The sequence below is a fragment of the Bos indicus genome, chromosome 5 (assembly GCF_029378745.1).
Source record: "Bos indicus isolate NIAB-ARS_2022 breed Sahiwal x Tharparkar chromosome 5, NIAB-ARS_B.indTharparkar_mat_pri_1.0, whole genome shotgun sequence".
NCBI classification, from domain to species: Eukaryota; Metazoa; Chordata; class Mammalia; order Artiodactyla; family Bovidae; genus Bos; species Bos indicus.
The window spans coordinates 32,258,177-32,273,869 of NC_091764.1; the positions used below are offsets into that span (position 1 = coordinate 32,258,177).

Sequence of the window (15,693 nt, forward strand, 5' to 3'; positions counted from 1 at the left end):
CATTTATTTTACTTATATATAAACATAAATAAGCATATGTATGATAAACACATGGGTGCATGCATGCTAAGTCACTTCAGTTGTGTCCAACTCTTCGCAACCCCATGGACTGTAGCCTGCCAGGCTCCTCTGTCCATGGGATTCCCCAGGCAAGAGTACTGGAGTGGGTTGCCATGCCCTTCTCCAGGGGATCTTCCCAATCCAGAGACTGAACCCTTGTCCCTTATGTCTCCTGCATTGGCAGGCGCAGGCGGGTTCTTTACCACTAGCGCCACCTGGGAAGCCCATGATAAACACATAAGCGTACATAAGTGAATATACTGTGGCTATTATTTTGAACAAATTGCTGTTAGATCCATTAAGAAAAATGAAAGGTTTTGTTCTATCTTCACTTATTCCTTCTTTGATGCTCTTCTTTAAACAGATCTGAGTTTCTGACCTATATTATTTTTCTTCTCTCTGAAGAACTGCTTTTAACATTTCTGGCAAGGCAGGTCTATGGGCAAAAAAATTCCCTCAATTTGGTTTTACTGTTGCTGTTGTTCAGTCACTCAGTCATGTCTGTCATGACTGTCCTGTCAGTCATGTCTGACTCTGCAACCTCATGGACTGCAGCACACCAGGCTTCTCTGTCCTTCACCATCTCCCAGAGCTTGCTCAAACTCATGTCCATTGAGTTGGTGATGCTATCCAATCATCTCATCCCCTTAAAATCTTTATTTCTCCTTTACTTTTTAAAAATTAATTTATTTTAATTGGAGGCTAATTACAATATTGTAGTGGTTTCTGCCATACACTGACACGGATCAGCCATGGGTGTACATGTGTTCCCCATCCTGAAACCCCCACCCACCTCCCTCCCCATCCCATCCCTCAGGGTCATCCCAGAGCACCAGCCCTGAGCACCCTGTCTCATGCATCAAACCTGGACTGGCGATCTATTTCACATGTGGTAATATACATGTTTCAATGCTATTCTCTCAAATCATCCCACCCTTGCCTTCTCCCACAGAGTCCAAAAGTCTGTTCTTCACATATGTGTCTCTTTTGCTGTCTCACATATATCTCCTTCACTTTTGAAGGATAATTTCACAGGGTACAGAATTGTAGATTGGTGGTGGGGGCGGGAGGAGGGGAGGGTGTCTCTCTTAACATTTAAAATATTTACTCCACTAGGTGGCAGTAGTGGTAAAGAACCCGCCTGCCAATGCAGGAGACTTAAAAGACACAGATTCAATCCCTGGGTTAGGAGGGCATGGCAACCCACTACAGTATTCTTGCCTGGAGAATCCAATGGACAGAGCAGCCTGGCAGGCTACAGTCCATGGGGTCGCAAGGAGTTGGACATGACTGAAGTGACTGAGCATGCATGCCGCTCTCTTATTTGTATGGTCTCTGTGGAGAAGTCAGATATAATTCTTATCTTTGTTCTTCTATAAGTATGGTGCTTTTTCCCCCTTTCAGGAATTTTATTTTCAATTTTCTGTAATTGAAAATGATATGCCTAGGTATAGGGGTGTTTTTGTTTGGCCTTTAGCTTGTTTGGTGTTCTATGAGCTTCCCAGGTATGTAATTTAATGTCTGACATTAGTTTGGGAAAATCCTCAGTCTTTAATGTTTCAAATAATTCTTCTCTTCCTTCCTTTTCTTTTGGTATTCCTATTATGTATATGTTACATCTGGTGTAGTTGTACCACAGTCCTTCAATATTCTGTTGGTTTTTTTCCAGTCTTACTTTCTTTGTTTTTCGGTTTTTGTTTTTTTTTTTTTCTTTTTAACCCTCCTCCCTCCTCCCTCCCCATACCATCCCTCTGGGTCGTCCCAGTGCACCAGCCCCAAGCATCCAGCATCGTGCATTGAACCTGGACTGGCATCTCGTTTCATACATGACATTTCACATGTTTCAATGCCATTCTCCCAAATCTTCCCACCCTCTCCCTCTCCCACAGAGTCCATAAGCCTGTTCTATACATCAGTGTCTCTTTTGCTGTCTCGTATACAGGGTTATCGTTACCATCTTTCTAAATTCCATATATATGCGTTAGTATACTGTATTGGTGTTTTTCTTTCTGGCTTACTTCACTCTGTATAATAGGCTCCAGTTTCATCCACCTCATTAGAACTGATTCAAATGTATTCTTTTTAATGGCTTAGTAATACTCCATTGTGTATATATACCACAGCTTTCTTATCCATTCATCTGCTGATGGACATCTAGGTTGCTTCCATGTCCTGGCTATTATAAACAGTGCTGCGATGAACATTGGGGTACACGTGTCTCTTTCCCTTCTGGTTTCCTCAGTGTGTATGCCCAGCAGTGGGATTGCTGGATCATAAGGCAGTTCTATTTCCAGTTTTTTAAGGAATCTCCACACTGTTCTCCATAGTGGCTGTACTAGTTTGCATTCCCACCAACAGTGTAAGAGGGTTCCCTTTTCTCCACACCCTCTCCAGCATTTATTATTTGTAGACTTTTGGATCGCAGCCATTCTGACTGGTGTGAAATGGTATCTCATAGTGGTTTTGATTTGCATTTCTCTGATAATGAGTGATGTTGAGCATCTTTTCATGTGTTTGTTAGTCATCTGTATGTCTTCTTTGGAGAAATGTCTATTTAGATCTTTGGCCCATTTTTTGATTGGGCCATTTATTTTTCTGGAGTTGAGCTGTAGGAGTTGCTTGTATATTTTTGAGATTAGTTGTTTGTCCGTTGCTTCATTTGCTATTATTTTCTCCCATTCTGAAGGCTGTCTTTTCACCTTGCTAATAGTTTCCTTTGATGTGCAGAAGCTTTTAAGTTTAATTAGGTCCCATTTGTTTATTTTTGCTTTTATTTCCAATATTCTGGGAGGTGGGTCATAGAGGATCCTGCTGTGATGTATGTCAGACAGTGTTTTGCCTATGTTCTCCTCTAGGAGTTTTATAGTTTCTGGTCTTACGTTGAGATCTTTAATCCATTTTGAGTTTATTTTTGTATATGGTGTTAGAAAGTGTTCTAGTTTCATTCTTTTACAAGTGGTTGACCAGATTTCCCAGCCCCACTTGTTAAAGAGATTGTCTTTAATCCATTGTATATTCTTGCCTCCTTTGTCAAAGATAAGGTGTCCATAGGTGCGTGGATTTATCTCTGGGCTTTCTATTTTGTTCCATTGATCTATATTTCTGTCTTTGTGCCAGTACCATACTGTCTTGATAACTGTGGCTTTGTAGTAGAGCCTGAAGTCAGGTAGGTTGATTCCTACTTTCTTTGTTTTTCAATTTTTGAGGATTATATTGATATATCCTCTGGCCCAGAGACCTTCCTTTAGCCATGCCCAGTCTACTAAGAAGTCCATCAAAGGCATTTTCCACTTCCATTACAGGGGTTTTCATTTCTAGCATTTCTTTTTGTCCCTTTCTTAAGATTTCCATCTCTCTGCTTGTATTGCTTGTCTGTTCCTACTTGCCGTCTATTGATATTTTATCCACTAGGACCCTTAGCACATTAATCATAGGTGTTTAAAATTCCTGGTCTGATGATTCTAACATCCCTGCCATGTTTGGTGCCGATGTTTGCTGTCTCTTCACACGGTTTTTTTCCTTTTTATATGCCTTATAATTTTTTCTTGGTAGCCAGACATGACATACTGGGTAAAAGAAAGTGCTGTAAATAGGCCTTAATAATGCAGTGGTGAGGTGTTGGGGAGGGAAAGCATTCTATAGTCCTGTGATTAGATTTCAGCCTTTTACGGTGCCTATGCCTCTGGACTACGAATTTCACAAGTGTTTCTCGGATTTTTTTTTTTCCTCCCTGCCCGCCTTAGATGGAATAGGACAGCTAGAGTGGGCTGGATTTCGGTATTACCCTTCCTCGGATCAGTTAGACTCTGATAACTTACTCTGGTAAGTTAGGCTTTGGTTAACTAGTTTCTCCTGAAGGCAGGCCTTGTTAAGAACAAAGTGTTCTTGTAACAGGGAAGAACAAATCTGACTCCATATTGGATGTTTCTTTTACTTTTAACTTTTGTATTCTATTGCTTTTGCTACAAGTTACTCACTATAGGGATGTTGTCTATAGGCTTAAATTATACAGAAGGCAATGGCACCCCACTCCAGTACTCTTGCCTGGAAAATCCCATGGACAGAGGAGCCTGGTGGGCTGCAGTCCATGGGGTCTCAAAGAGTCAGACACAGACTTCACTTTCACTTTTCACTTTCATGCATTGGAGAAGGAAATGGCAACCCACTCCAGTGTTCTTGCCTGGAGAATCCCAGGGACGGGGGAGCCTAGTGGGCTGCCGTCTATGGGGTCGCACAGAGTCGGACACAACTGAAGAGACTTAGCATACATAATGGCCCATCTCTGAAAACTCTGCCTCCTGTGTAATGAATGTTACGCCAATATACCTTTGTTTAGCTCACATGAAACCTCCTGACCAGGCCCACTTGTGAATGGTTACAGCAAGGTAGAAACTAATGTATGTAGGAAACTGGAATTTACCCTCCTTTTACTATAGAAAGAAGCCAGAATTCTAACTAAGGGAAGATGTTTTCTTGGGGACACTAATTCACCATCTTCTCAGTCTTCTGGCTTTCCAAATAAAGCTGTTACTCCTTGCCACATCAACTCGCCTCTCAATTTATTGGCTTGTCTTGAGGTGAGAAATACAAGCTAAAACTCGTAATACTCTGGTTTAGTTCAGAATGGTTCCTCTTCTCTTCCCCCTGCTGGAAGCCCAACCAGATTTTTCTCTGATACTTACTGTGTGAATCTGGTCAAACTCCTGGGAGTAAATCTCACAATATTGTGAGGGCACCCCTTTGACTGGATCTTCCTATAGTTTTTAACTCCTAGAGTTGTCTGCACTGAGACTCCAGCAATTTGTCAATTACAGTTCAGGCTTTCCTACCCTTCGGTGTTTCCCAAGGTTTCCACTCATGGGTCTCTGCTCCAGGAAGCTGTGATGAACTGTATTCACTTGCTTGTCTCTCCAATTTTGGAGTTAGCAGTTTGCCCCGTGTCCTCCCCGCTCTTATGGATTCAAGAAGAGTTACTGGCTTTTCAGTCTTTTTTTTACTATTACTTGTTGTTAGCATGGAGTGTGACTTTCAAGCTCCTTGTACTGGAGCTGGGGGACTGGAATGGGGAACTGGTAGATAGAAATCCAAATTACACATTTTAAATGGATAAATTTTATGATATGTGATTTATATCTTGATAAATCTGCATTTAAAATTTGAAAAAGGAGAAGCTGGAAGAGCTGCCCATACATTCTGGGCTTTTTAATTCCAAAAGGGAATATAAAGGCTGAAATTTAAGTCAGTCCACCCCTTCCTCTTTCTACCCACTACTAACTTCTACATCTTAATATAGGAGTTCTTAATGAATCACTGCATTTCTGAGTCTACCTTACTTAGGTGAAGACAAGGAAATGTCATTTACTCCTAGCCTTATCCCCAGATACTTGATCCTTTAGATCCCTTTTTCTGTCCAGGGAGCAATCACCCCCATGAGGACCACTCAAAGAAATATCATCTCAAAAGGCACCTGGGGAAACTTCAGGTCAGCTGGAGGTGGGAGTCACAGAAAAGAATTTTCTCAGAAGTACTAGGCCTTGCCTATTGTCATCCTAGTGCAATCTCCAAAACTGAAGATGTTCCTTTCTGAGCACTAAATTAGTAAAAAGCCAACACAATATAGAGAGTAGCTAATGGAAGAAATGCATCGTGTTAAGAAATGGCTATAAATGTCTTCCTGATAAGAATTTTGAGAAACCCAATTTATTATTAATTTATTCATATACTCAACAAATATTTATTGAGGACTCATTATGTGCCAGTCATTGTGCCAGGTACTGAGGTATAATAAGCTCTCATGAGGCTTATCATCTAGAGGGACTATCAAAGGTTCAAAGAAGTTTATATTTCACTGGACCTGGGAGATAATTGAGAAATCAATAATTCCATCACAAATTGTAATATATCAAATTTTTATGACAAAAATATATTAATTGAGGGCACATGGAGTAAAAAAAAAAATGGGGCCTGGATACTAAGACTCTAGTAGTATTTATTTATTTCCAAATAAAGCTGTTTGAGAGAACACCAGAGGACATATATTCCAGCATTAGAGAGATGGATGATATGATAAAACCATGATAGCTCCTTATAAATGGATCTTCCTTAATCTTAAACTCCAAGACCACACCTTTTATTTTTTCATAATTTTCTGTTTATCAAACAACTTTTAAATTTCAAATATAGTTTCTCAGGAAGCTTAACGACTTGGAAGGGGCATGTTAGTGAGCTTTGGTTGACTAATGATTCAAAATTTGGACGTATAATTTGATGGTAGACTGATGACATAAGAGAATCTTGAGATCTGGGAAATTCTTGAAAATACTTATATATCTTATACCTAATCCTCAGGCCTCTAATGGCGAGGCTGAGAAGCATCCTTCCGGGCAGGGTGCCGGTGTGTGGAGCTTATGGGTAAACACAATATGGTAACTGAGGAAGAAGACTTTGAGAAAGGGGTCTAAACATTGTCATACCTTAGGGTGCCTAAGGAAAGAGTAAGGAATAAAGTGCACAGCTTAGCAGAGGTAAGGACCAGGAGTCATAAAACAAAGCAGCATGTTAGGCAGTCAAACAAGAGCTGGTGCCAAAACACATCTCAAAGCGACTAAACTAAGCCAGTAGCTGAATTTGCTTTCATCATAAGATTATTTTCATTTCTGGTATAGTTTAAGGCGGCTGGAAAGGACACTGTGGATTCCTCCTCCAGAGAACACTGAAATTTCCTGAGTTTGCACTCAAAAAGAACCTGGGGTTCTCAAACAAACTTCTCAAGGGGTGAAGGGTGGGGGGTTATGTCCATTCTAATGACTTAAGGAGAGGAATTAGTTAGGGTTCTGCTGGAAGTCTAGAATTTTTTCCAAAATATAATCAGCTTTTTTCAGTTGTTCGGATTGGTAGCTAGAATTCAGGCTTTAGAGAACTTGGCACAGAGTAAGGGGAAAATAAGAGGTAAACCCATAAGAAGAAAGTCATTTGGACATAGAATGCCACGTGGTTAAAATCTACTATTTCTTATACTGTGTCCTATCTAGTGGTGGTCTTCTTGTTTTCAGCACATCAGGTAAAGCTAATGTGCACAAAAGAGAACTATCTTATATGAGAGCTCCCCTTATATGTCATATCTTGGTATTAAGCAATCAAAGACATATTCTTTACACAGATCCTCAAAGTACAGGGAGGCATCCAAAAGGTCCTCTTAGACTTCTTAGAGCTCTCTGGGTATCAGACAGCTATTGGGGTGTTGGCATGAAGTCCAGGCAAACAGTAGGGGCAAAAAGTCATAATTATTACAAAAGAAGGCATTCTAGGGGAGAGAAGTATAAGATGTTTAAGGAGAATTCTATAGTACTTAGACAGGAAGAGCCCTTGAGTAAACCAGCTGAGGTATTCTAAAGTACCTTGGTTCATATACTCTATGCATTAACCCTGTTAAGTAATGGTAGGAAATGAAGAGATAGACAGCTTTGGAGAGGACCCTTCAAACTGGGATAACATTAGACAGTACTGCGAGAAAGTTGAGCAGTTCTTGAGGACAGATCACTTGAACACTGATTACTAAAGGCCAGTATAGATTAAAGACAATAAAGAGGATGTTGTATGGCATACTCCTGAGTCCATTCACTTCCACTAGGATGGTGTCATGACTATGGAAAGGATACATATCTATATTTAGACCACTGTGATGAGAAGATAGCTAGTGACAGTATCCCAGGACATCTAGGAATGAGAAGTAGGTATGCCAGTTATCCGGGTGTGATTCTAGCCCTGGAGAACAGGAAATAGCATACTATAGGTTTCATGTGCTCAGTCAACAAATATTGAGTACCTATTACATGTTAGACACCATTCTAGACTGAAAGGGATCCAGGATTGGAAAAACACATCCCATTTGTCCTTATGGAGCCTACATAATAGGGAGGAAAGCAGATAATGAACAAATTAGTCAAGTAGTGATGACAAGTGCTTTGAAGAAAAATAAAGCAGGGCAAAGAAGGGGAGCAACAAGGGTGCCATCTTAAGTAGGGTATTCTGGGAAGATCTTGCTGAAATGACATTCCAGGAAGAAGTCCGAATAAACGAGAGAGAAAACCATGCTGTTGTTTGGATGGGGGAGAATAGCAAATGCAAAGGGTCAGAGGCTGGAAGAAGTTAGGAGTATCATACCAGAGGATCACCAAGACGTCCTTTGGACTAGAACCAGAATTGAAAATGAGTTACTATGATTTGGTGGATTCATACTGTGAAACATCTCTCTCTGGGGTAAAACAAGTATCTACCTGTTCCTCTCACTTCTACACAAGCCCTGGGTCTCATGTGGTTATTACCTGACTAACATGCTATTTCTCTGTTTTCCTCCACTAGAATGGAAGCTCCCTGAGGACAGATCCTGGGTGTAAGCAAGAAACCACTGTCTACATTGGAGCTTGAGTTGGAATAGGATGACCGCTGGACACACTGCAGCCTCTACTAGCAATGAGTATTAAAGTTTCTGACCCAGTGCACTAATTAAAGGTTCTTGGTTCCAGTCTAGCAGATTCAGCATCACCTGGATCCTTGTCAGAGATGAAAATTCTTGCGCCCGACTTGGAATCTACTGAATGAGAAACTCTGGGGCTGAGGCACACCGTTGCACTTTAACAATCCCTCCAAGTGATTCAGATGTGCAATAAAGTTTGAGAACTATTGTTCTAAGTTGTGGAGGTCTAGGAACACCAACACTTGAAGAATAAAGCTGCGTGTCTCAAAGGCCTGGGTGGTTCCTATGCAGTCATTTCTGCCAATGAGGATCAACTTCTCAAGAAAGTCAGCTCAAGCAGAGGTCACAGTAACAAGATGACCCCCACCACAGTTGAAGCACCACTTTCAAGTCTTGATAAGCACAGAGGTAAATGAAGTCTTTAGCTGAGGTATGAAGACTCAAGCTTGAACCAGACATACTTTTTCTTTTCTTAAAGAAGCAAATTTTGAGGGTTATCAAGGAAGAGATGACAAATAATCATTTTTAAGACAATACTGGGTGTGAATCTTCTACTTCAAATCTGCTGACACCTCACGGAGCATAACATGAAAGGCCGAGCAGTTTAGCAAGTCCAAGGGATATATCTTTAGACTCTTAAATACATTTCCCTCAGAGGGAAATGAGACGGTTAACTGAGAGGTAGTTTAATAAGGAACCATTCAGAATAGGGTGCTCCAAGAGAATAAATAAAATTATTTCTATTAATCAGTGGAAGATGAACAAAAGTGTTCCTCGAGTCTACTGGTATCCTTGAATATTTGACTCAAAGAAAAGCATCTGTAAGGCTATTTTCCTACTCAGTGATCTTTCCAATTTAGTTGACACTATAAAAGCTCTGAGAATTTTAGCTTTGCAAAAAAAACACAAGTTCTCTGGAGTTGTTCCTTGGGAGGTCAATGTTGAATGGTGACTAGGTTGAGATGAAGGTAATCTTGATAGAGGCAGAGCTCCCACTGATTTTCCTTTAGCAAGAATACAGGTTCTGGGATCATGAAAGCATAGCATCTATATGTGGAGAATCCTGTCTCTGATGTAGGAAGCAAGTATGCCTGTTTGGAAGGAACTTAGGTTGTGGGCAGCAAACACTTGTATAAATCAGTTGTGCTCACAGTGTTGGGGTAACTTCATGTCCTGGCCTGCATAAACTGCCAAGGTTCAAGTGTATTATCAAAGGAACTGAAGGTGGGGGCATAGGCAATGTTGGTGACAGATAGCTTAGACAAAGCAAAGAATATGATAGATAAGTCTTATGCTTCTAGGTTGGGGGTGGGGGGAGCTGGTGGAAGAGGCAGATGGTGGAAGAGGCAGAAGAGGCAGATGGTGGAAACACTGCTCTCCTGGCATTCTCCCCCATTTGCAGCCCAGTAAGAAGTGGGCTCAGTAGTCACAGGTTACCAAGGCTTTTTGCCCATCAGTGAACAGAAAAGAGGCTTATGCACAGTTCACTTCAATTCAGTCATTCAGTCGTGTCCGACTCTTTGTGACCCCATGGACTGTAGCAAGCAAGGCCTCCCTGTCCATCACCAACTCCCGGAGCTTGCTCAAACTCACATCCATCCAATCGGTGATGCCATCCAACCATCTCATACTCTCATCCCCTTCTCCTCCTGACTTCAATCTTTCCCAACATCACGGTCTTTTCCAATGAGTCTGTTCCTCGCGTCAGATGGCCCAAGTATTGGAGTTTCCGCTTCAGCATCAATCCCTCCAATGAATATTCAGGACTGATTTCCTTTAGGATTGACTGGTAGGATCTCCTTGCAGTCCAAGGGACTCTCAAGAGTCTTCTCCAACACCACAGTTCAAGAGCATCAATTCTTTGGCGCTCTGATCAGATCAGATCAGTTCCTCAGTCGTGTCCAATTCTTTGCGACCCCATGAATCGCAGCACGCCAGGCCTCCCTGTCCATTACCAACTCCCAGAGTTCACTCAAACTCATGTCCATCGAGTCAGTGATGCCATCCAGCCATCTCATCCTCTGTTGTCCCCTTCTTCTCTTGCCCCCAATCCCTCCCAGCATCAGTCTTTTCCAATGAGTCAACTCTTCGCATGAGGTGGCCAAAGTACTGGAGTTTCAGCTTTAGCATCATTCCTTCCAAAGAAATCCCAGGGCTGATCTCCTTCAGAATGGACTGGTTGGATCTCCTTGCAGTCCAAGGGACTCTCAAGAGTCTTCTCCAACACCACAGTTCAAAAGCATCAATTCTTCGGCGCTCAGCCTTCTTCATAGTCCAACTCTCACATCTTAATATGACTACTGGAAAAACCATAGCTTTGACTAGATGGACCTTTGTCAGCATACTAATATCTCTGCTTTTTAATATGCTGTCTAGGTTGGTCACAGTTTTTCTTCCAAGGAGCAAGCATCTTTTTTAATTTCACGCCTGCAGTCACCATCTGCAGTGATTTTGGAGCCCCCTAAAATAAAGTCTGTCACTGTTTCCATTGTTTCCCCATCTATTTGCCATGAAGTGATGGGACTGGATGTCATGATCTTAGTTTTTTGAATGTTGAGTTTTAAGCCAACTTTTTCACTCTCCTCTTTCACTTTCATCAAGAGGCTCTTCAGTCCTTCTTCACTTTATGCCATAAGGGTGGTATCATCCGCATATCTGAGATTATTGATATTTCTCCTGGCAATCTTGATTTCAGCTTGTGCTTCATCCAGTCCAGCATTTCTCATGATGTACTCTGCATAGAAGTTAAACAAGCAGGGTGACAATATACAGCCTTGACGTACTCCTTTCCCGATTTGGAACCAGTCTGTTGTTCCATGTCCAGTTCTAACTGTTGCTTCTTGACCCGCATACAGATTTCTCAGGTGTAAGGTGGTCTGGTATTCCCATCTCTTTAAGAATTTCCCACCGTGTGTTGTGATCTACACAGTCAAAGGCTTTGGTATAATCAATAAAGCAGAAGCATATGTTTTTCAGGAATTCTCTTGCTTTTTCTATGATTCAACAGATGTTGGCAATTTAATCTCTGGTTCCTCTGCCTTTTCTAAATTCAGCTTGAACATCTGGAAGTTCACCCTTTATGTACTGTTGAAGCCTAGCTTGGAGAATTTTGAGCATTACTTTCCTAGCATGTGAGATGAGTGCAATTGAGCGGTATGTTGAACACCCTTTGGCATTGCCCTTCTTTGGGATTGGAATGAAAACTGACCTTTTCCAGTCCTGTGGCCACTGCTGAGTCTTCCAAATTTGCTGGCATATTAAGTGCAGCACTTTAACAGCATAATCTTTTATGATTTGAAACAGCTCCACTATTTCAGAGTTAAGCTTGAGGCCTAGTGAGCAGTTGGATCTGCTGAACTGTAGTCTGGCCCACCAAGCTGCCTACTGCCTCTCCATACTTGTCATGGAAGTAGTCATCCCACAACCTCAGCTATCTGTGAATACTAACCACCTTTCTTTACAAAGGTCAGGGGCCTAGGAAACTCACTCCCTTGCTGTGCCCCAGTGCAGGATCAAATGACTTCCTTATGTTGAGAACTAGTCCTCTATAGGCCAGAAGCACACACATACACATTCAGCCTGCCTCATTATAGTATAGGCTGATTTGTCTACACTGATGGGCAGGGAGTTGCCTGCCTGCCTGGTGTGAAACTGGAAGCAAAATGTATTCCATTTTTCTTGAGGAGCAGAGCACAGCACCTCCATATATAGCTTCACTTAAGGAAGGAGCAAAACATCCTGAATGGAGTCCCTGTGAATTTTTCAGGCTGGCAGCAGCAGCCACAGAGGGACATCAAGCCAGGGTCTGGGGATTTGGGGGCATCAATAGCTCTGGGCTCACCTCAATGCTATTTGATGGCTGACTTCCTCACTCATGCCCTACAAGGCTGCATCGCCTAGATGTGAGGAACTGAGCAAGACAGGGACATTACCCATCCCACCAAAGCAGGTAGCCACTCTTGCCCCCTCCAATGCATCCACAAAATAATTATTGTTTTAAAACATGAATATGACCCTGTCACTCTTTAGTGACTTCCAATAGCTTTGGAGGGGTAAGACCTAGAAGGAGAGCACGATTTGGCTCTTCCGCTATTTTCAGAGTTGGTGCTACAGCTACTCCTCCCCTCCCTCAAGTTGTGCTGGCCTCTCTACTCCTGCAATGAGCCAAACTCCTTCTCATTTTAGAGCCTACAGTCCCTTTTTCTAAAAACTCTTCTTCCCCCTTTCCCTGACTAATGTATACTCATCTCTCGAGTCTTCGTAAGAAAGGGTCTTTCTGATTTCTTGGGCCAGGTTAGATCCCATGTTTTGCACTCTGATTATAGAGTATTATTTTCCTTCACTGTACTAGCATCATTCTAATTATCTAAGCATGTGTGTGATTATGTAATTACTGCCTTACACTCACAAGACCAAAAACTTCATGAGGGCAGGCAATGTACTAACTTTGTTTACTTTATGCCCAGTGCCAAGTACAGTGCCTGACACAGTATATCCTAAACAAGTTTTTTTGGAAGGAACAAAAAGAAGGAGGGACAGAATGAGGGAGGTAGAGAGGAAAGAAGAAAGCAGGGAAGGAATAAGGAAGGAAAGAAGCAGGGGATGAAGGAGGGAGGCAGGCAGGGAGAAAGGCAGAAAAGGAGGAATGGAGGTCCCAATGGGGCAAACTGGGAAGATATTTGATTCTCAGTCTCTAATGGGAGAGCTGGAAGGGTTAAATGTAGCTCTTACCTGAGGCCTCAATGCTCAAAGGCAGAAGTTGAACAGCAAAATATTGTCCATGGGATAATGCTGAGTTCAAACCACAGAGGCAGGTCCAAATGGGTCATCAGAGCAAAGGGGGTCTGAGGTGAGTATTAGGTATAGAGCAAAATGAGAATAGGAAAAGCAGGGAAGAAGAAGGCAAATAAGAAATAATCTATACAAATTCAGGAAACTGTAGGACAAGTCCACCAGCCAGGCTTATGTCTTGACCTAGCAGCTTTTTATGTATGGGTAATGCAAGTCTGATTAAAGGGACACAGACCACACACAGTTGCCATATATGGATACATATTGTTCCAGTAGCCTAATAAATTGGGACTATTGTATACAAACCATTTGCCTGTGAGTCTGGTTAGCTCTCAGAACACTGAGGAGACTGAATTGGGTTACAGTGTAAGCCATTTCAAAGCCTAGGACTGGATCCTGCCCCATGGTGCCCTGCCAACATACTGGAGCTCAGTGAAGCTCTGCCAAAGCAGTCAGCTGGCCCCTCCCTTGTCTACATCTCCAAGGCATCCTCTTTTGAAATTCAACATTTTGAACCAAAGTTATCAAGCTCTTTGAGTTACACACTGTCTCATATTATCTCCCTTCTTGATCATCAGTTTCTGGGCGAGAGGGAAAGCATCTAGTTCATTTTCTCATCTCCTATTGAGACTAGTATTAATACAATTACTTCAAACAGTAAGTGCTAAAAAATTATTGAATAAATATTGCTATATATTTCATAGATGCTGGTAGTGATTACACCAAAGAATTTTTTAACTTCTTGAGGAAAACCTTTTTAGACCTGAATTCTTTTTGAAAAATATAAGGAATTAGACTAATTAATCTCTAAAACATTTCCAAACTGTAAACTACTGAGAGAGTGACAAGGTCATGTCCTTGTCATTTATGTAAAAATATACATTTACAACCTCTCTATCACTTCTAGTATATTATTGGGCACATAGTGGGAACTCAATAAATGTTTGCAATGAACTGACTCCACTACAGATATATTTAAGCTGAGAAGAAACACAGAAACACATTCAGAAATGTGTTTCATATAAATTGCTTAAGAGTTGTACACTACTTAAAATATTCAAAAGAAATGTGTTATTAAATGGAGTCTGAAGGTGAATATTTTTTACAATATTTGGAATAACTTTATGATATAATAACTCCTTAATTTAATCTTTTTCTTAAATGTCTTTCACATTTTTATATGTCAAAGTTCCTAATAATAAGATAAACCAGATTAGCAGCTTACAGTTACGGGGGAGCCAAATGACTTACTATTGATTAAATTAAGCTATTCTTCATAGAGGGAACTGTCCCTCTTTCTACAGTTTCACAGATTCCACTCCCCACCCACCCTACACAATTGTCTCTCTTGTGTCTTAACTAATTTTTCAAATTTAGTGTGTCTACCCATATTTATGATATTCACAATTTTTTCACTTTCCAATGTTCCCTTTCCACATTCCTCCCCCATGCTTAACCACATGCCTCACCATTTGCAAAAATGGGTATGCCTTCCACAGTGTCTGGATCATCCACGGTATCTAGACTCTTCAGGACATCTGTCCTAGATGGTGGCTTTTGCATGAGCATGCTGGAAGTTGAAGCTTCTTCAGCTGAGAAAAAAACATTTCTAGGTTATCCTCAAGGTGGGATTCGGGGGAGAGTGCTCTTTATTCTCTTTCACTTTCTCTATGGCTCTCAGCTAGCTGTCCAGGGCATTTTATGCATAAATCCAGTGAAAAAAATTAGAGAAGTGATGGCTCTTATCAATAATTATCTTACCTCCAAAAGATGGTAAAAGAGGTGACATAAAAGAGGTGAAAGCAGAACACATACGTAGGAACTTTAAGACTGGGGTGGAAGAGAAAGCCATTTTCCTTCAGGATTACATTTATCTTATAGGTTGTGGAGTGTTCATACATTTAATACACCTACTACCAGCACATGTGCTATAAATCTTGTTCTCTCTCAACTCCCAAGTCCTTCTTATCCGCCTGGGGACTATCCTCCCATAACAGACCAAAATCTCACCTAACACTTGTGAAGGGAAAAGACAGGACTCAGTCATAAACATTTTATCATAGTGAGAATGGAATAAACAAGATCAATTGACTGCTAAAGACTGCCTCTGCACTGCTGCTGCTGCTGCTAAGTCGCTTCAGTCGTATTCGACTCTGTGCGACCCCATAGACAGCAGCCCACCAGGCTCCCCTATCCCTGGGATGCTCAAGGCAAGAACACTGGAGTAGGTTGCCATTTCCTTCTCCAATGCATGAAAGTGAAAAGTGAAAGTGAAGTCGTTCAGTCACGTCTGACTCTTAGCAACCCCATGGACTGTAGCCCATCAGGCTCCTCCATCCATGGGATTTTCCAGGCAAGAGTACTGG

The 15,693-nt window shown here is 41.5% G+C and overlaps 1 protein-coding gene across 1 annotated transcript in view; it reads right to left on the reverse strand.

The window, feature by feature from the left end:
- PFKM (phosphofructokinase, muscle) overlaps positions 1-15,693 on the reverse strand; it is a 44,875-nt gene that overhangs the window by 28,977 nt on the left and 205 nt on the right. Inside the window, exon 2 of the mRNA XM_070789201.1 lies at positions 14,797-14,919. Coding sequence (XP_070645302.1) covers positions 14,797-14,919 — 123 coding nt within the window. The remainder of the gene's footprint in view (positions 1-14,796; positions 14,920-15,693) is intronic.